At 37.5% G+C, this 21,950-nt stretch overlaps 1 protein-coding gene across 2 annotated transcripts; it reads left to right on the top strand.

Annotated features, from left to right (window-relative positions):
- Positions 1-12,483: 12,483 nt before the first annotated feature.
- Positions 12,484-20,731, top strand: LOC128222170 (uncharacterized). 2 transcript variants are annotated; one of them, XM_052931053.1, is made up of 5 exons: positions 12,484-12,722; positions 14,824-14,979; positions 15,213-15,286; positions 16,834-16,963; positions 20,077-20,731. In XM_052931053.1, exons 1-5 carry the CDS (start codon positions 12,629-12,631, stop codon positions 20,097-20,099), a joined length of 477 nt encoding a protein of 158 aa, XP_052787013.1. In that variant the 5' UTR covers positions 12,484-12,628; the 3' UTR covers positions 20,100-20,731. The 2 variants fall into 2 exon arrangements, with proteins under 2 accessions (XP_052787013.1, XP_052787014.1); XM_052931054.1 differs by lacking the exon at positions 12,484-12,722 and adding an exon at positions 13,348-13,409.
- The last annotated feature ends 1,219 nt before the right edge of the window (positions 20,732-21,950 follow it).

Raw genomic sequence — 21,950 nt, 5'->3', positions numbered from 1 at the left:
GATCTAAAACTTGCAACCGATTTTTCTGGATGAATGCCTCCCATAAAGGCCAAATCAAAAGGGTAAATCTGAAGAAAACAAAAACAATAGTACATTGGATTAAACGTTTTGAATTCCGCGATGTATGCAAAGAGTATGTGGTTGTACAAATTAAAAGTTTCAAATTGGTGCATATAATTTGTACTAGCTGCCCCAAACTTAATGATTATTACAACAGTAATGTTCCTACATATTTTAACGATATATCAGCCACTGCGTATGACATTACGCTGCAGTGTTTTTAGAATAAGTTCGAATAACTATTAATTTTAAGTTCAATAAAAAAAAATATTCTGAGAACGGTTGAAATAAGGATGTAAAAAATATACATAAAGGTACCATACCAAATTTATTTTTGGAAATTATGAAAAAAATCTTACAAACTGATTTCTGTTTAAGCCAGGTTTCCAGCTCCGTCGGCCATATTTGAAGTCACGTGCCTTGTAGTACCCGGATGTAGAAAGCGCATGAGCGCAGAAATATATGATGAGGAGGAGAAAGATGGCCGCCATACTTTATTCTGAAAAAAAGACAGACTCAGTCTTATAAAAATGTGTATTGTTTTTATTCTTCTCCCCAATTATAATGGATATGTCGTTCCTAAAGCTTATTAACTGAGTGATCTGGTAAATATCTCATGCTAAAGTGTTATAACCCGCAAACAAGTAAAAACTTTCCTTGATATGTTTCAAATTTGAAGGTTTTAAATTGTCTAGGCAATGATATAATATGTCATTCGTGGCGGGAAATATGGCATGGACGAATTGACGTAAATTCTTTATTTACCAATTATATTAATATGCACTAATTAAAACAAACCTTTGATACCTTTTCTAAATTGGATGTGATAACAAAGGAAGGGGGAAACAGACGTTCTTTAAATGAACTATCACACAAAGACTGAATATGGTTTTATTGAATTTGAAGTTCATGTGATTTATTTTACTGCCTCCAATAAGACCAAAGATGAATTAATTGTTTCATAATATATTCATTGTATTAGTACTGTCTCAGAACATTTTTTGTGGTGTAAGAAAGTTCGCCAATTGACACAGTTTACTATATTTGTCATATCAGTTCGAAAACCTGTCTTACTACGAACGTTAACTGCAGCGTCAAAGGAACTATTGCACCAAGGCTGAAAATATTGTTGTCGAAACTGAAACTTTTTTCTTTTAGAGAGGTGGTATTTACTCATACATATAACTGTCACCATTTCGTCTTCCTCGTGCATGCAAGTAGCTGCCGAAAAAATATAACCTAAAAGGAGAAGAATTAACGGTCAAGATGCTAGTTATAAAACAATAGGGTCGGGTGAAAATATTAGGGTAGGTTGGGAAACTTGAAACACACATAATACTTAAAATTAAGGTATATGTAGCTTGAGTTCAACAATATAAATAAATGTAACCTTATCCTTAAATGTAAATCCTACTCTGAAAAATTAATTAAAGCGCATTCTTGGAGAATTTTTATCATGAAAAATATTCTTGGAGATTTTAAGGGAAGGGGTTTAAACAATGGGTTTGTGCCTCCACTGATTTCGCTAGTGATTGCCACATGTTCAAAGTGTATTGCCTTACCTCATACTAGATTTTTAATAGATGTTCTGTTGCATGCATGCTTATTGTATAAATGTTTTTTTTCTCACTGCTTTTCGTGAAGGAACTATATTACGACTGATTGGCCACATACGTAATAAACTGCCCATTTTCATGTCCAGTGATTTGATTTCTTTACATCCGTGAACTATTTTCGTTAAACAACGTTCTGCTTGTGCAGAAATTCGGATAAAAACTCCCCTTCAGTTGATATTAAAGCCAAATTTTTCATTGCGACAAGAGCGATTTTGCAAAGGATATATGTATATAGAGAAAATGAAGTACATGATGCTAACTCATGTTCACACTGGTAAGACCTTATGACCAGATATGACCAATATTCAGGGTCTTAAAAGTCTTGAAGACAAATAATCATACCAAGTTCCACGAAGATCGAATGAAAACTGTTGTATCTATGACACGTCATAAAATGTTAACGAAAACTTGAAAGCGACACCCAAGAGCCCGCCCGCCCGGTATTCGTCAATCTATGTCCATGCATTTTTCGATAAAAAAAAAAATCCAGCTAAAAATTGTTTAGTACTTATTTTAATTTGCCGTGTAAAAACTTAAAAACACATATACTAGTAGATGTTCGTTTAAGCTATTCACTTTGTTGTTATTTTTATCTTCACATGTTGATATAAACCTTTATTATTTAATTACAATTTCGCTTGACTGTATAATTCAATGTATTTTCTATTTAAGAATTAACTTCATTATCACTATCAATACAAGATGAATAGTTCTGGTAAGTCTATCGATTTCTACCGAAAAAAATATCGAGTTCATATACGTAAAAAGAAAAGAAAAAGAAAAAAAAAACTTGATTTCTTCAAGACAGAGTATGGGTCTTACCTTGAAGATTTATTCCAAACTATGCAGATCGAACACTTGAATATCTTAACCCAAATCACTCTATTTTTTTTTTACCTCAACGAGTTCAGGAAATTTGTTTGTAAGCGAGCCATTCAGTCCATACAAAGCATTATATATTATTTTAGTATTGTAGGTGTCAAACGAGCTGCTCGAACATTGACATGAAACTTGCGACCTTTAGTTGTATTGACATTTACTGTTAATTAATTATTACTTATGGTCGTATCAGTGAAAAAAGTGACTGTATGCATCGTTCCGACAAAAACTAGGGAATGTTTTCTTTCCATTATAATTATGAGTTACGATTTCCTTGACGGATTTATTTCTGTTTAATATGTTACTATGGTAACCGCAATTGACAAATTCGGCATAGTATGTGCATTTAGTCATAAAACGTTATGAAGATTTACGTAAGAGCCGCCGTGTTTGAAATGTAATTAGTCAGATACGAGAAGTGGTAATTATATATTTCCGAAGGATATGACTAAAATGCATCTGATTGTCATAAGCTTGTCATGATCGAAACATTGACTATAATGTTATTATTTGATCATGTCGAATGAACTCGGGCATGAAAATACCCATTTTGCAAGTGCTTTTACGTATCCCCTCTCTACCCGTTTAAACCTTTTCAACTGATAGCAACATACATGTAATATGGGGTCACCACGCATCCACAATTCGCATCATTGTACATCGAATACTTTAATGATGCACTCCTAATCCCAAATAAGATTTACCACAATTAATAAAATTGTTTTAATATACCAAAAAGGATGAATAGTTGTCGAAAGCAATGGTTCTTATGAAGGATACCGAGTTTAATTTGAAAGAAAGGTGCAGAAAAGACGGTATTTCTACCTTACGAGATGATAATAGATCAAAGTAAATCTTTTAGCATTCACCAATCATTTAAAAAAATGTCGTTTTCAGCTATTAAATAGACGGTTACAGTTTTGTTATCAGTAATTAATTATTTCCTTAAACGCATATTTTAGTCAGTAGTTAAAGGATTATCACTCAACATTATGTTTGTTATACATGTGTATGTATTGATTTTGAATAAGAGTGGCACTTTAATATTGACAGAAGAAAATGATGTTTATTTAACTATTTTAACATTATATTGAATTTTGACATTTCTATACAACAAGAAAATCTGTAAAGTTAATCAATCTAAATGAACTGGGTTTTTTGCATACTTTTTTTATTATGTCTTGTTTTTGTCTTTTCCTTCGAATTAACCACAATGTTATATAATTCTCATAACAATTCATTATTTGAATAATACACACACAATTAGTGAAGGGTTGAACGACATATCTATTGATGGCAATTATTGAAAACCGTTGAATACGAGGTCTGAATAAGGTCGTTGATCAAATACATCTAAATAAAAGCTGAAAAATGAAGTTGATTAGTATTTAGTTACCATTATATATCCTATTGATTTTGTCATTAATGATCATTGTTATTTATAAGTCGTTGAGTTTCAACTGGACATTAATTCCTTGCTCTATGACCTAAGTACGTTCGTTTAAAGGATACTTTTTCAGTTATTTCAAAACTTCTTTAAATCCCGTGTCACACTGTAGCGAGTTTCGGCTACGAGTTGTTGCGAGTTTCAACTCGCCTAAACTCTTCAGGTGTCGTGTTGGACTGGAAGCCTTGTCGCTGTATGTCGAAGACATGTCTCCTCATAAAGAAAGTACTCGGCAAGCCGTGGCGAGAACTTTAAACGGTTTCAAGTTGTCGTGCGAGTTTTCGTCTCGTTCACATATCGAAGACATGTTGAAGGGATGTCGAACAAAGTCGAACACTTGTGGTAGACATCTGTCGCCGCTTTTCGCCGCTTCAAAAGTCGCCCGACAATCTACGAGTTCAGCAGCGACATAATTACGATCTCTGCTCGAGATTCGTTCGAGTTGTTGTGAGTTTGTACGTACCCCTTCGACATGTCCCCGAGTTTGTTGTGATTTCCGGCGAGTTCAATATGATCATATAAAAATCATATCATATCACCCAAGCTCTTCTGCCGGCTCTCCTTCATCTGGTTTGCTTGTACTGTAGAAGCTGAGCAATCGCAAGGTCATCTTCTGCACCACCTTCTTCCATCTGGGCAAGACGTTCAAGGTTTCTAAGCCTATCTGCCATTGCTACGAAGCGTCACCTACGCTGATCAACTGGGATTTGGTCCTGAAGTGCAGCACCATCTGTATTTATACCTAGTCCGCCACATGTCGTCCTTTCTCGTACATTTTCGTAGCTCACTCTCAATAACTCGTCATGATATCGTGCACATATCGGCAGAACTCGTAGAAATCTCTATGGTTGTCGAAAGAGTGTCGTACACAGATCAATACCGATGTTGCTTAAATTCGAATTTAACAGAACAATCTCGTTTTCACATGGAAGACAACTCGAGCAGGTGTCGTCCGGGTTAGTAAGTCGTGTATTGGGACGAGTAAGTAAGCCGAGTATGGGGACGAGTAAGTAAATCGTGTCTGGGGACGAGTAAGTAAGTCGTGTATGGGGACGAGTAAGTAAGTCGTGTATGGGGACGAGTAAGTAACCGTGTCTGGGGACGAGTAAGTAAGTCGTGTATGGGGACGAGTAAGTAAGTCGTGTCCGGGGACGAGTAAGTAAGTCGTGTATGGGGACGAGTAAGTAAGTCGTGTCTGTGGACGAGTAAGTAAGTCGTGTCTAGGGACGAGTAAGTAAGTTTTGTATGGGGACGAGTAAGTAAGTCGTGTGTGGGGGTGAGTAAGTAAGTCGTGTATGGGGATGAGAAAGAAAGTCATGTCTGGGGACGAGTAAGTAAGTCGTGTCCGGGGATGAGTAAGTAAGTCCTGTTTGGGGACGAGTTAGTAAGTCATGTCTGGGGACGAGTTAGTAAGTCGTGTCTGGGGACGAGTAAGTAAGTCGTGTCCGGGGACGAGTAAGTAAGTCGTGTATGGGGACGAGTAAGTAAGTCGTGTATGGGGACGAGTAAGTAAGTCGTGTATGGGGACGAGTAAGTAAGTCGTGTATGGGGACGAGTAAGTAAGTCGTGTATGGGGACGAGTAAGTAAGTCGTGTATGGGTGCGAGTAAGTAAGTCGTGTATGGGGACGAGTAAGTAAGTCGTGTATGGGGACGAGTAAGTAAGTCGTGTATGGGGACGAGTAAGTAAGTCGTGTATGGGGACGAGTAAGTAAGTCGTGTATGGGGACGAGTAAGTAAGTCGTGTATGGGGACGAGTAAGTAAGTCGTGTATGGGGACGAGTAAGTAAGTCGTGTCTGTGGACGAGTAAGTAAGTCGTGTCTAGGGACGAGTAAGTAAGTTTTGTATGGGGACGAGTAAGTAAGTCGTGTGTGGGGGTGAGTAAGTAAGTCGTGTATGGGGATGAGAAAGAAAGTCATGTCTGGGGACGAGTAAGTAAGTCGTGTCCGGGGATGAGTAAGTAAGTCCTGTTTGGGGACGAGTTAGTAAGTCATGTCTGGGGACGAGTTAGTAAGTCGTGTCTGGGGACGAGTAAGTAAGTCGTGTCCGGGGACGAGTAAGTAAGTCGTGTATGCCCGGGGCGAGTAAGTAAGTCGTGTCTGGGGACGAGTAAGTAAGTCGTGTCCGGGGACGAGTAAGTAAGTCGTGTCCGGGGATGAGTAAGTAAGTCCTGTTTGGGGACGAGTTAGTAAGTCATGTCTGGGGACGAGAAAGTAAGTCGTGTCCGGGGACGAGTAAGTAAGTCGTGTATGCCCGGGGCGAATAAGTAAGTCGTGTCTGGGGACGAGTAAGTAAGTCGTGTCCGGGGACGAGTAAGTAAGTCGTGTCCGGGGATGAGTAAGTAAGTCCTGTTTGGGGACGAGTTAGTAAGTCATGTCTGGGGACGAGTAAGTAAGTCGTGTCTGGGGAAGAGTAAGTAAGTCGTGTCTGGGGACGAGTAAGTAAGTCGTGTATGCCTGGGGCGAGTAAGTAAGTCGTGTCTGGGGACGAGTTAGTAAGTCGTGTCCGGGGACGAGTAAGTAAGTCGTGTCCGGGATCGAGTAAGTAAGTCGTGTCCGAGGATGAGTAAGTAAGTCGTATATGGGGACGAGTAAGTAACTTTGTCTGGGGACGCGTAAGTAAAACGTGTAAGGGGACGAGTAAGTAAGTCGTGTAAGGGGACGAGTAAGTAAGTCGTGTCTGGGGAAGTCGTGTATGGGGATGAGTAAGTAAGTCGTGTATGGGGACGAGTAAGTCAGTCGTGTATGGGGACGAGTAAGTAAGTCGTGTATGGGGACGAGTTAGTAAGTCATGTATGGGGACGAGTAAGTTAGTCGTGTATGTCTGGGGCGAGTTATTAAGTCGTGTCCGGGGACGAGTTAGTAAGTCGTGAATGGGGACGTGTTAGTAAGTTGTGTATGGGGATAAGTAAGTAAGTCGTGTATGGGGACGAGTAAGTAAGTCGTGTCCGGGGACGAGTAAGTAAGTCGTGTATGGGGACAAGTTAGTAAATCGTGTATGGGGACAAGTTAGTAAATCGTGTATTGGGACGTGTTAGTAAGTTGTGTATGGGGATGAGTTAGTAAGTCGTGTATGGGGACGAGTAAGTAAGTCGTGTATGGGGACGAGTAAGTAAGTCGTGTATGGGGACGAGTAAGTAAGTCGTGTATGGGGGCAAGTAAGTAAGTCGTTTATGGGGACGTGTTAGTAAGTCGTGTCCGGGGCGAGTAAGTAAGTCGTGTCCGGGGACGACTTAGTAAGTCGTGACCAAGCTTGCTGTGTCGCACCAATCTAGCTTCTTATGCCGCGAACAATGTTTTAGCTAAGATCTACTTTGATAAATGTATTTAATAAGCAGGTATGCTATTTTACCGAACATAATATTTATTTAATAGTATCCACGGACAAAATGTTTTATATTTAGCTATGGTTTATCTTTGCTTTTCTGAAGAATTAAATCGGCAGTCGGACACTTTCTTAATGATGGGGCGAATGTCTCTGTAATAGCATTCAGAGCGCATGCGTGGATCGCTAAAATCCCACGTAATAAACCAATAAATGTCAGATTAAATGGAACTTTGTGGTCGTTCCCGTCAGAATATTTAAAAAAAAAAACTAAATCGGAATTCATCCGGCAATCGTTATGGCGGAAATGTGAACATTAACACCTAATGCTATTATCGTTAATAGTTCAATTTGTACAAAAATGCAATCGATTTGATTATGAATGACGCCGAGTTGGAAATAAATGTCATTCGACTTCGTGAGTCTCGCAAAATAGCTTCTGGTCTGTCACAAAATCTTGTTTCGAGTCAATGAACTGTTTAAACATATCGCTTTTATTGCTAATTACACATGCCACGTTTTATAACTGCATTTTAACATGTCTTATAAAAACAATTCTTATTTACCCATTTAAAAACAAAACAAAAATAATATTTTCTAAGCTCGCCTGTTAATCAGCGAAGACATGTGAGCATAGCTTTGTTGTTGTCGCTGTAGGCTTCGGCGGCGGCAGGCAAAATCTTTAACATTGGTCATAACACGTTCACTATAATTCAATAGTGGATCTCATGGTTTTCATTTTGTTCAGGGCACGTGGTGGTGATGCACGTGACAGCAATGGAGGTAACGGTTACAACGAGTTATAACCATTATCTACCCGAATTTGCATTACATTACATCGTTTTCATTCATTATATAGAGCTTTTCATATTCTAATTGTTAATCACAGTATTGCCATAGATAAACATTCTCCATATTCCCTTGTTGGTATTGACTACCTTGTGACGATGAACTTTAATGGTTAAAATGTTGTTTACGTACGTAATACATGTTTGAATGACAAGACTGTTCTATAATATACACCGACACGAAATCAATCGGTTACAGCCATTTCCTAGATAGAATGCAATCATAATTGACTTGATTTACATCTAGTAGCACGTGTATAAGTTCTGTAATGGAAACACTATATAAATGTTGTTTGTGAGTTATACTAGGCACCATGATTACTGTATGCATATTCGTATCCTATGAAAACACGTTTACCACGTCCAATTTTAATTGTTGATTGTCCAATTCAGCTTTACATGTTGAAGATCGTACCGTAGCAATCACCTTACATGAACAGACGGCTAGTACAATTTAATTCCGAATAATTGTTATGCCAAGGCTACGTAAAGGAAAGTATGAACAATCGGTGACGGAAGAGGCAATGGAGACACGAACACCAGTTCTTATGGCGATACTGTGAGGAATCATCCGCCTGAGGACGGGATAAAACATGCAAACTTGCGCTGGACTTCCGTTTACACGTCAAAGAAACTAAGTACGCATAAATTTACTTAAATTGGCTGGGACTGAATCGAGTAGTCACAAAGACGACGGTGGCAACGTTTTTTTTCCTTCAGACTAATATAGGTTCTCTTGGGCGTCAGCTGGTCTGGAAAAGAAAGAATGGACGCTTTTTTAAACCTTGCATGTTTGAGCGTGATATGTTTGGAGGCGGTTCGGATATGGTATGGGACGGTTATGCTCATATTTAAAGACCGTTCTTGTGATCTTTGGTAACAAATTAAATGCATTAAGACCGCGCGACGTGGTTCTCCAGCCTTACGCCATCCCTTTAACGGCACAGCGTTGTCTTACAACAGGATATTAAACACTAGACATCACGTTGGCAGAGTATGTCGTGAACTGTATTTTGCCACAAACAACGTCGGCCTCTATGACCTGCCAGCTTATAGTCCAGACTTTTCTCCCATAGAACACTTATATGACACACTTGGCCGTCGGGGCAGAAGAAGCGCCAACGTGCCGGCAAAGTATAAAGGGATCGAAACCACGTTATCTAAATAGTGGAGTAACGTTACAACAGGTCGTGTGAATACGCTCAACAGCTCTTTTACATCCCGAGTGAGAGCAAGACAGGATGCGCCCTGGGCCTACAATCGGAACACCTCGGTCTATCCCGAAGCTTGCCGGAGATGGCCGAGTTTTTACGATTGAATCCCGCCACTGATACCGACCGACTTGTATTGTTGTAATGTTGAAGATGCTTGTCTGCACATACAAAGCATTGCTTAAATTCCCTTTTAGTAATAATCTGATGGCCATATGATTCGCACTCCGTCCGCCCTCGTCCGAACCCCGTTGAAAAATATCGCAGTCCGTGACAGTTGTACACATTCGGGAAAATATCTCATATACCACTCATGAAATAAAATCTCTCCGCCCTCGCCATTAAAAGAACTTTGATCAAAATCTAAAGAGAACATATTTGACACTATTTTTGAACTGTGCGGACACTTTTCTTTAACTGTCAAAATCTAAAGAGAACATATTTGACACTATTTTTGAACTGTGCGGACACTTTTCTTTAACTGTCATCAAGTTCATATAGTGCTGATTGATATGTGCAGTTATAAGAGCGTAGAGATGAACAGCTGTGTCTTCCTATGCAATTATTCAAAGGCAAAAAGTCAATTTCATATTTGAGCAAGATAATGGAGATTCTTTGAAATACATGTACTTCGAAATACTTTACCTGTACACAATTAAGAGCATTCACAAGTGCAAAAGTTGTTGCATTGTTGCAAAATTCATTAAATATTTACAGTTGAGGTTCAATGTTTAGCAAGAATAATTCATACAAGCGTTGCAACATGCGTAGCTTTAATCGGGAGTAAAATAACTTTTATGAAATAAGATTTTATTAGAATTTCAATCAAAAACCAATTACATTATTTTCAGAAATGTCTTTTTATAAAATGAATATGATTTTCTGTCAAATTCTAACAATGTCTTAGGGTTTTGTGGTGATTTCAGCTATTTCAAGAAAGTTATTGGCATTTTTTGTATCCAGAAAATAAAATTAATAAACTATTTTAAATTATTTTCTTGTATATCTTCCTTATTTAAAAATATATCATCAAGAAGACACAAGACATTGATGATAGGATAGTCTGAAGCAGTTTGATTTAAAATCATGAATATGTTTTCGAACAAATATATGTTTCAGAACAAATAAAAATGTGTTTTAACCCAACATCTTATTTTTCAACATTGATCATTTCCTTATACACTAAAACATATAGCCACAACCATGAAGTTTTAAAAAGATTTAATATTTGGCCTTCCCATCGACTTTCGCACTGTGTAAAGAGGCCCTTTACATAACGCGAATGGGCGCTTTCTCCGCGGAGGCTGTTTGTCATTGGTGGTTCAAAGTTATACATTGAACTATAAAACGTGCTATCACTTATTTACTAAATATAACCCGTTATTGGTTAATTGAAGAGTGGAATAACAGCCAGCGTCATGTCAACTCTATCTTTCATTGCAAGCAATCTATCCTTCCATATATTGAAGGCCCACTTCAAATCAGTCGTATCTTAGTATAAAAAGAACGCGAGTTACGTTAGTTTTGCGACAAGCCTGTTAAAACGAAACGCGGGAAGGGCAGACTAACACTCTGCAATCTTTCCCCACGTCTCGAGTCGAACAGTTGAAGTCAAGCACTGGAAAATACGTATCTCATTCAGCACTCTATTCACCGTAGTATATCGTAACGTCCAAAGCTGTTGCTTTCACACGCATTCAAGCGGTGTAGTTCAACGCCTTTGAACTTTGAAGTACTCTAATCGGAACACCTCGGTCATGTCCGCCATACGAAGAGCCGCGGGTATATGCCGCTGCATTAATAAAAGTAGTTCGTAAAAATAGTTATACAAATATTAATTAATTGTGATGTTTTAACGTGTAATTCTTATTTCTAAGATTAAATTGATTCCTTGTGAATGCATTAATTATTAAGATTCCTAGGCGAATTACACCAGTTCGGAAGTGCCTACTCATTGTTACATATATTTTTTTTAAATTGTCACATGGCAGTGAATCAAAGCATGGTTATACCATCTTTCAACATTGGCTATCTTTCATAGTTATAAGTTTTGAAGCTAATGGTTTGTGATTTCAAAAACAGGCTTAACATGCTGGATCTACTTGATCTACTTTTTTATTTGTTTACATTTTCACCGCATTGCTTGTCCTCGTACACCGGATATTGTCATCTTACCGAATACACAGTGACTACCTTCAACCAATTCTATTTTTTCTAAAAAGAAACGTTACTTTTGTTCAACGTTGTTAAATGTTTAGTACAAAAGTGGAGCTTCCTCCCCATATGTGGTATTGGGGATCATGAAGCACAGCAAAACCTCAACAACAACTGAATTATAAGGGATTATGAGGAAAGTATTGGCGAAAAAAATCACCCTGATATGCGCCGCACCATAAGGGTTTCTTAGTATACCATTAAATGTTTACAAAAAATCAGTTTTTTTATACATGTTGGGTATCAATTTCATTGTTGCTCGATACTAATCATTGTTATATAATTTCACCAATAAAGCAGTGTATTCAATACTATCAAATGCCTAACGGTAATCTATAGTTTAACAATAGATCGAGAATATTTGTTGATTTCAGTGTATGATCGTATTCTATTTCATGAGTGTCATAGAAAAACATACTGAACTGAACTGAACTGATGAAAATGCAGAAAATATCATATCATGCATGATCATGCATGATAAATCATTGCTATGCTGTGGCAATTGAGCCGATGTATCATTGACATGTCACCCCGTTGTATAATGGAACCGTTGAAAACTGACCAAGGTCGGTATTCAATATCAAACTTTTTTTCAACGTGGAAAACTGACCCCAATAGTTACAGTCAATAATGAGGCAGTGTCGTTAAACTTTCCCATGCCCTAATAAGTTATCATGTCTTATCTCACAGCGCTCTGGGAGTGCCGTCAATGGATTTGGCACTGACATAGTTCGGACTTTCTTATTTCACGTCATGAATTAGATTTCGGAAAGGTTTGAAGGTGAAAATTGGCACGACAAACAAGTAATGATTTAGAACTTAAAACAGAATGCATCGATCACGAGTTTCACCTGTTCACGTGCACTAACAATATAGTGTGAAGACTAACTTAAACAACAATGATTTCAAAGGACTTTAGGTCATTCTGAAGTGATCGTGTCACTGTGTTTTGTGAAATTCTGTTTCGGGGGTCATACGACCTTTCGTTTTGAACAAAATAGCGATCAAAAAGGAACACTTGATTCACAGAATGAAGGACTTATGGACATACATGTATAGACATATATTTCTGTGTTATTTACGAACAAGACATTTGTGTATTATGTCGTTGATATTAAGCGCAGGTAATAATCGTAGTTATAATATTACTATGTAATGATAGCTGTAGCTTTTCCGTTACTAATAAATACATGGTACAATGCGCGATTCACAATTAAAGGCCATACGCGGACTGTTTAATTAGTTTAATGCACTAAACTGTTTCAGTGTGTGTATACCACGTGATAAATTGCGTCATAAATGCTACGTCGGAAGGAAACATTTTGCTTAAAATGAAGACTTAAAACAACGATAACTTTTCGTTAACAACACCGTTTTAAATGAACCAAAGGGCAGTCTATGCCGCTTAAAGCGCCCCGCCTTTGTTTTATTCCCGGAGTTTGATAAGGTGATTAGTTTCATCAAACACTTCGACAAACCTGTTTCCAAACTAATGTTTTGACAGTGCTCCGGCCGTTTTATGAAAAGGTTTGTCGAAGTGTTTTAAGAAACTAAACTCTCAATCAAACTCTGGTAAAAGACCGAAGGCGGGTCTCCGTAAGCGCATAGACTGCGCTATGTTTCATTCAAAATGGTGAAGAACAAGTGAAGTTATCTTTGTATAAAGTGATCATTAGAAGCAAAATGTTGCCTTCCGACGTAGCATTTATGACGCAATTTATCACGTGGTATAAACAAATTGTCTTTAATCCTGTCAATGTTCAAAATCACATTTTGTCCAAGGCATGGCAGTGTTTTTCAAAGTTATTTTGGTAAGTCAGCATTCAGTTTAATTATTAGTTAATTAAGGTGAACCGATTGGTCAAGTGGTCGAACGTATGCTTTGATCAATGAAATGGCGCTTTTTTTTTACAAAATCTGTAGTACACTTATTTTGTTAAGTCAGCAGTCAGTTTTTATGAGTTAAATTAGATGAATCAATATATTTAAACAACCTGTAGACAAAATGTTGTCTACAATACTAAGCTGGTTAAATATTAAGCATTTATCAAAATAGTGGTCAACATTATAGTTCAATGAAAAGGTAGTATTTTTCAAGTATTTTACGTTTTAATCCAGGAAAACAGCATTCAGTCGTTATCGAATTTAATCAGGTGAAGTAGTAAATGCAAACAGTGACTCCCCCAGTTTACACAACATACTGTTTACCACTAAAAACTAAAATACTTTTAGTATGTATATGTACTTACACAAAATAAATTGTTATACCACTGTATCGCATTGAACTATGTATTTTTGTATATACATGTATGGACTATCTATCATTTACTATTACTGAATCAATACTTATAATATCGTTTGAAATATACCGAGTCGTACCGATTTTTTTATCAGTCTAAAACCAGAAAAAAAACTTTATTATTTTTATTTTTGCCTTCATATACGATCTCAATTTTGTTTTTAAGAATACAAGTTATATATTTTCCAGTTGTAACAAGTTTTCAAAATCCATTAAGAAACAGAAATGGATTTGTATAACAGTACGCTCAAGACATGTTTGTTAATAAAGTAATATGTATACTTTATGTTTGCTTTATTCAAGCAAAAAACATTAATAAGTACTAATGAGCATATGTTAAAACCCATCTTTTACACATATACTTTCACATTTACACTCATTTTATACACATGTTCAAAGAACGGGACGTATAGTCCCACCTGTGGCGTACTGGCATGCGGAAGGGCGGGCGGACGGGCGACGTCCAGTATGTTGTCCGATCAATAACTTTAGAAGCATGCCAAATCATCACCAACTGTGGTCCCATGTGTATGGGCATAATATCTCGGACAAGTTCGATAACCAGCCATATCGCTCGAGTCACTCGAGCATAATCAAACTTAAATTATAGAAATTACCTAAAATCGCTCTTGGCCGATTATTTAATTGAGAAGCCTTTGTCCAATCATCATAAGATTTGGTCAAAATGTGTAATGGCATAATATCATAACCAGCATTGTCGCCTGAGTTACCGCCCTTTAGTTAGTTAGGAATTACCTAAAAGCTGCAGTCTTATTGACCTCACCCCTCCTACCACTACGTGCTAATTCACGGTTATTAATGGTACTGCCGTCTCTTGCTTGAATATATAATATATACAACATAGTAATTTATATACATGTACATGCTATATGTATTTGAGTGTTTAAGCCACGATCTATTTTTAGCTTGCGGCACATACATTATACGCCCTGCTGATTACACCGCACCGACCAACCCGTGCAGAGATCAGGACCGATATTGTTCTATCAAGTGCACCGTCTTAAAGCTGCATGGTACCTTTAACTGCAGTTTTTGCGTGTGCAATGATAAGGAAAACTATGGTAAATATATATATTTTCTGCATTTTCATCTGTTCATTTTCTCTATTTGGCAAACCCTTATCAATTTCCCGAGTGCTAGTGCATTTGTCTGTAAGCTTGTTTTACAGTTCTAAATATCAGCAAATTTGATTTTATCTGAGAACGTTATATTTTTCTAAAAACAAAAACAAAAAATGAAAGTTGATATAGTAAACTGAACAAAAAAATAATAATCGTTTGTCTTGCTGTTGAAGTAAAATGGGACACCACCCCTGCAAGCCAGATGTCAACACAAATACCGACAACTCTCGCCCCTGACCACATCAAGGTAAAGGAAGTTTCCTCAATATAGAAACCTTTAAAATCTAAAATTCGCCAGTGAGCTGTTAAACATTATATCAAACGGAAAATCTTGCGACCTACACGAACAGGCTAATGTCAGGTAAAGCCTTGCAATTTTGTGGTAATCAAGGCGGTGTAACATTAACATTCCCCTCTTTTGAAAATGGACCCGTTGAAAACAGATCAAGGTCGGTATTCAATATCAAACTTCGTCTTTTTTCAACGTCGAAAACTGACCCCAATGGTTACAAGTTACTTGTCACCACTCAGTACGCATTTCACATTGTTTAACTTTTTTTTGGACTGATACTAATAAACCTTTAGAGTAACGTATGTCACAAACTGAAAATAAACGGTCAAGTCAAGAACCACAAATTTGCTGGTACTAGTTAGAACAATACAATTTTACTGCTGACTTGAATTACTTTTTTTCGAATAAACCTTTTAATATAGAGGTAGCGCTGTTTATTTTTTGGCTGTACTAAGGAGAATAGAAAAAAACCACGTTGAAACATTACTGTTTAGTTAATTCTATAAACAGTATAAATGGTCTGAAACCTAATTGCTGTGGGTTATAAACTTTTTAATATATATTTGTTGTAATAACTCAGCCTATATTTCGACTCAAAGGGGCTAGAACACGCACAAAAATGAATGAATATAAAGTAATGGTACCTTTTTATACAATAGTATACATAAGAACAATTAATCGGTGTTTTATTGTTCTCAGATAAATAAACAAAGGTATAAAACTAAACATGCATGAGAAAGGTGGTATCTAGCAGTATCTTCAAAGTTACCATTCTTGTACTCTACACCTATTCTAAATGACCCTTAAGATAATTCGGAACCGTTAAGAGGTTGTAGGTGGGAGCTTTGGCTTGCAGGCACTGCTTGTTTAAACAACAAGAAGAGCTTGAGGAAGTCCTGGTTCTTTTCAGGGCATCACAAAAATTGGACGTATGGTTTTATGCGGTTGAAGATAGTGCGAATTAAACTACCACTTTTTTAAATACGTTCATAAGATTGCAACGTTAATGTGATTTTGAAAGCAAGCCGAAGAATCTTAAATGAATCTTGGTGAGGAAACGATGGGAATATATAATTACGCAGGAAATGGAAATGTGTTGACTAAAAGACCATGCCTAAAATCACGCTTCACGCACTTACAGCCTTTGAATGCTTTCAGCGCTTGTATTACTTCTAAGGACGGTTGATCTTGTACGTTTGTTTGAACAAAGATTTTTCAACGATTTTTTCTATCAAAAGTTAATGTTGATATCTTGCCAGGTTCAATTTATATGTTGAAAAAGTGGCACATAAAGTCAATTTTCAACAGGGTAAAAACTATGCTACACCAAGCACCCCAGCACACCATCATGTGATGAAAAGAGCAAACATATTTTGAGCAAACTATTCCATAGGAATCCATAGCAAGGGAAACAATGTAGTACTGTAAAAGGCCGTCTATGTTTTATAACCTTTGCAATGACATTATCTTACAATAACACGTGCATTCTCTTTCTCTATCAGGCAAACAATATCGAGTACCACAAAGTCAGCGACCCATGTGACCTTGCCCTTGATGGCACTTGCCCTGTGAAGTGCACTGAGGTAGCAATCAACAGAAGCGGCACAAAATGTACACAATGTGATTGCCATGGTAACGATGATTTATTTATTTATTACGCTTTTTGAGCCAATGGTCACGTATGCATATACTAAGGCTGATGTATCAGTGTATAGTGAACACATCGTACTTGTCATGGTTACGATGATTTATTGATTTTATTACGCTTTTTTGAGCCAAGGGTCGCGTATGCACATACATGTACTGAGGCTGATGTATCAGTGTATAGTGAACACAGTGTACTTGTTTTGGTAACAATGCTTAATTAAATAAACAGTGATGTCTTCCAATTTACGTCAGTATATCGTAAGTTTGGAAAATCTGTCAAATCATAATCGACCCCCCCTCCTCCACATAGATTATATAAAGAATGAAGTTGCTTGTGTTAAATGTCATGTAATTAAGAAATACATGTAGTATATCAGTAGTAGGCGTGAGATCTAGTTGTGAATGCCAGAAAAGAACGATTTATCCTATCAAATGGTCTTCTCATTGGTACCATGCACGAAAAAACGCTGAATTCTTCACTTGAATCCAGACCGACATTGTAAATGTCCAGTGTTGTTGATGAAGTAATGGTGCGGGTTTTACTAAAGATTAGAGCATTAGAAGAGGACAATGCTAAGCTCAAGGTAAACGTTAGCGAGCTCGTGCAAAAGGCTGGCGCAGCTGAGCAGTATTGTCGCAGAAATTGTCTGAGTGTCCCCCGCAACCCCGAGTTAGGTCACCGACATAAAAAAATTGTATTGACGTCGACTTGTCCCTTGATGGTGTAGACATGAACCAATGATCTTGGCAAACCAGCGTCATTTTGTCTGAGGCTGCTGGTGGAAGACCAAGTCAATCTCGTCCAAGGGATATCATCGTCAATTTCGCTACGTGCATAGCCCGTAAGAAGCTGTATTTGAATAAAACCAAGCATAAAGCGTCCGGTCATGGTGGTGTCTACATCAATGCGTACTTAACAAGGAAGCGCAGCTCAATCTTTAATCATGCCCGCATTCTTCTGAAGTCCAAGTACGTCTCTACTGTCTGAGTCGCCGACGGTAACATTCTCGTGAGAGAACGACTTCACGGTCTGCCGCATTAACACCACTGACTCGCTCAAGGACCTCTAACGTCGCATTGTGCTCTTGTCGCTCAACTACTAAATTGCTTAAAATATATAAGTATCTGTTTAAACCTACTGACGTGTACCAAGTTATTGCTAGTCGATAAACATTATTTGGCTCATTTTTTTACTGAATATAAACTAGATACATTACTGACGAGTCACTGCTCTTCTACATTTTGTCACGTATTTTTGTGACTTTTTATCCTCCTGACTTCTTAAATTCTTTACCATTTTGTTTTCAAACAGGAATAAAAGCCAACACTTTTTTAAACCAGTAAAGTAACGCAATAGCATGCATGTAATCATGAATACAAGTCTGTATAGCCTTCTTCGTGTTCTCAATGTTACTATATGTGCTTTATGTACATAAAATTGTCTTCTAGATTCAGGGGAAATAAACATTACTCATACAAACCTAATATTTAATCATGTTCCCCTTAGATATAATCACAATCAATCTGGTGTTATTGGCTTAAATGACAACTTGTATTTCTTTTTTTTCAAATGCAATCTTTCATTTAAAATGCTTCATTGTATATCATTCTTGTTCTCCTTTTGTCTTACTAAACACTTGTGTGTCCTACATCTTCAGCAAATGTTATGGCATCATTTCTAGTATGTGTTTCGCCATCACCGTTTTGTTAAATCAAGTTCGGGTTTCCACCATCTTCTACACGCGTATGATCTTGGCAAAGGTCTCATCTCGTACAGTATTGATGGCATGGCTATAAAGGTGTTTGTGAACACATCGTTCTATCAGTGTGCCGACACAGCTAAGAAGATTCACATCCTGTCTATTTGACTTCATCCGCGGAGACTCAACTTTGAATCTTTGAAACTTTGACTTTGGACTCATTTACGTCTACAATTACATCTTTAAGGCCATTGACGAATGTAAGAGGTCCGTGCTGTTTTTTGGCCTTCTTTTCAAGCTACAGCATCTCATCTTAACTGGTTTAACTCATATTCGTTTTCTCATAAACAAAGGGAAGTCCTCGCTAACGTGCACTCAAGCTTGTTTAAAATCTCATCGGGGGGTCCCCAAGGATACATCCTTGGACGCTTATTGTTCCTAAATCTATATCAATGAAAACAAGCATGTGTATTATTTGTTAAAGATCCTGCTGAGTGTGAATTTTAAACCGTGATCTCCACGCCGTGCGCGATTAGTCGTGGCTTGTCCCCTTTAACCCTACCAAAACGGAAACACTAACCTTCTCGAGAAAGATACAAACACAACCACCACGTTTCTGAACACATACACCTTCCATACTAGTCACATATTACATCAATAAAGCTTTGCAACGGCTAGGTTGTCTTCGAACACGTAAATATCTTTTTAATAAAGACAGTCTCCAAAAACTCCACCATTCCCCCCTTGCTCGAGTACGATGACGTGATCTGGAACAATGCGTCAGAGCCTTGCTCGAGTACGATGACGTGATCCGGGACAATGCGTCAGAGCCTTGCTCGAATACGATGACGTGGTCCGGGACAATGCGTCAGAGCCTTGCTCGAGTACGATGACGTGGTCCGGGACAATGCGTCAGAGCCTTGCTCGAGTACGATGACGTGGTCCGGGACAATGCGTCAGAGCCTTGCTCGAGTACGATGACGTGGTCCGGGACAATGCGTCAGAGCCTTGCTCGAGTACGATGACGTGGTCCGGGACAATGCGTCAGAGCCTTGCTCGAGTACGATGACGTGGTCCGGGACAATGCGTCAGAGCCTTGCTCGAGTACGATGACGTGATCCGGGACAATGCGTCAGAGACATTTAAAACAACTTGAAGCAGCACGAATTATAACTGGTGCCACAAAATACTGAAATATATCTTAACAACTTTGAGAAGTTAGCTTCGAATCTTTGTGAAACAAAAGGCGCAAACGCAAACTTACTGTTTGGTATAAATTTGAGTTTTAAAAGTCGGATACTCTTCAAAACAATGCACCAAACCGGTTTTATCAAATCTGCAATCCGTTTGTAGAAGATGAGCTGTTGTGCAATATATATTGTTGTTTTCTATTTTCAGGATCTGCAGTTTTGTTTGGTTGAACAGAGACCTCGTGCAAAGATATAAAGGAAGTTGTGATATATATATAGTTGAATCTTTGATATGTAACCATATACGCAAGCGGCGATATTCATAATTATCTCTACAATTACACGAATCAGTGTTAAGCTTGGACAATGTGATTCGATGTAAAAAGGCATGCTAGACTATCTTTATCAAAGTCATGCAAAGATTTCACTTAAATTGAATGTATATTAAGCTTAAGTATTCACGACATATGACATATGCAAATAAAACGTTGAAACAATTATATGTAGATTTGAATGCAGAGTTCCATGCCAGACGTTGAAAGAACTTATATGCAAAAGACTACACCAAGTGCAATTTAGACATTGAAACAATATTAGCAGACGCATACATATACGGCATCAGCAAGTTGCGTCATATTCGGGCACTACCGTTATTTCAACACAACGGAGTGCATGAAAGAAAACTTCGCAGTCTATTTAGAACATTATGAGGATAACGTTGTTGTACATCCAACTTAAGTCCGCAAGAAACGTGTATGTGGCAAAACAGGCATCTAAAATGCTAACTGATACGTTGAAGGTATGTCATGAAAGATTGCGTGGTGCTACTTGTACACGCAAATGCATGTGTGAAACACTTTATTTAGTGCAACATAATAACTGATCATAATGTTTGCATACAAAATTGCGTATTAAAACGCACAATGGAATTGTGAGTTTAAGTAAGCTTAAGTGTAAACATACACGATAGCCTTTGTAAGGAAGAAGTTTTAAAATCAACTAAAACTTAAGGTACATGTTCAAGTAAACAAGGGCTAGTACACGTGCACGTACAGAAGACGTACATGTTCAAGTGCTGTGTCACAGGCTTGTTTAAACAGCCTTTATTTTAATTGCATTACCACTCATACTAAGTAACCTATTAATCACCTTTGTTATGAGTGCGATTATATTAATGTCTATAAATGTTCCGATGAAAATAGCTGTCATTACTTTCTGCTCGAAGCAAAACATATTTGTTACATATTAAAACGTATGTTAATACATGTTTTCAGATGAGCATTGAGTTCACGAGAGGTTATCGCAAGTTAATTGTACCCCTTAGTTACATTTGCCCTACATGTACTTCCAAATGTATCTTCACATTCAGACTATTTCTAAAGCTCCATAAAACATTTTGAATTGTAGATCACCAATACCCTTAATGCTGTATGCTGTGTTCGATTCTTATTTATCAAATACAACAGTTACATTGTAACAAAACAAATGATGTGATTTTGTGGTCTGATTTCTCCCATACTAGTAATTAACAACACGCTTTGAATCTGATTATGTCCACTCTACTTACTTATTATAACTTACTTCGTTTCATAACGTTATTTGGTGTATATAAACCGTATTCAAGTGTTTGTTAGGTCTTTTACATAACTTACATTTGTTTTACGGTAATTATGTATACCACATCGCCAGCTTAGAATGGAAAACATAAAGCCGTAGGGACCATGTTGCACGGCGTCGTTATGGTGTCACACTTTAATTCCGCTCCCTTGCATGAGGATTTTCTTTCGAGTCTTTACCAAACTTATTCACACTTTTGGCATGACATCTCGCCAAGTTCGATAAACAGCTGCATCGCAATGCTTGCTTAAGAGTAATGACCATTGAATTGTAGTCTTAAAGACAGGGAGCTTCAATGTGCGGAGTTCATGTGATTTTATAATTCGGCGTCTTGCCAACAGGGTAATATAAAGCAATATATTATTAAAAACTACGTATCGTTAAGCATTTATTAACTTGATATTCTATGTTACAGAACATAAACACTGTACTGAAATCAAATAAATAGTATAGTTAAATGAATAA

The sequence above is a fragment of the Mya arenaria genome, chromosome 16 (genome assembly GCF_026914265.1).
Source record: "Mya arenaria isolate MELC-2E11 chromosome 16, ASM2691426v1".
Lineage (NCBI taxonomy): Eukaryota > Metazoa > Mollusca > Bivalvia > Myida > Myidae > Mya > Mya arenaria.
The sequence above is the reverse complement of the archived record's forward strand: the minus strand, read 5'-3'. Positions and strand labels throughout refer to the sequence as shown.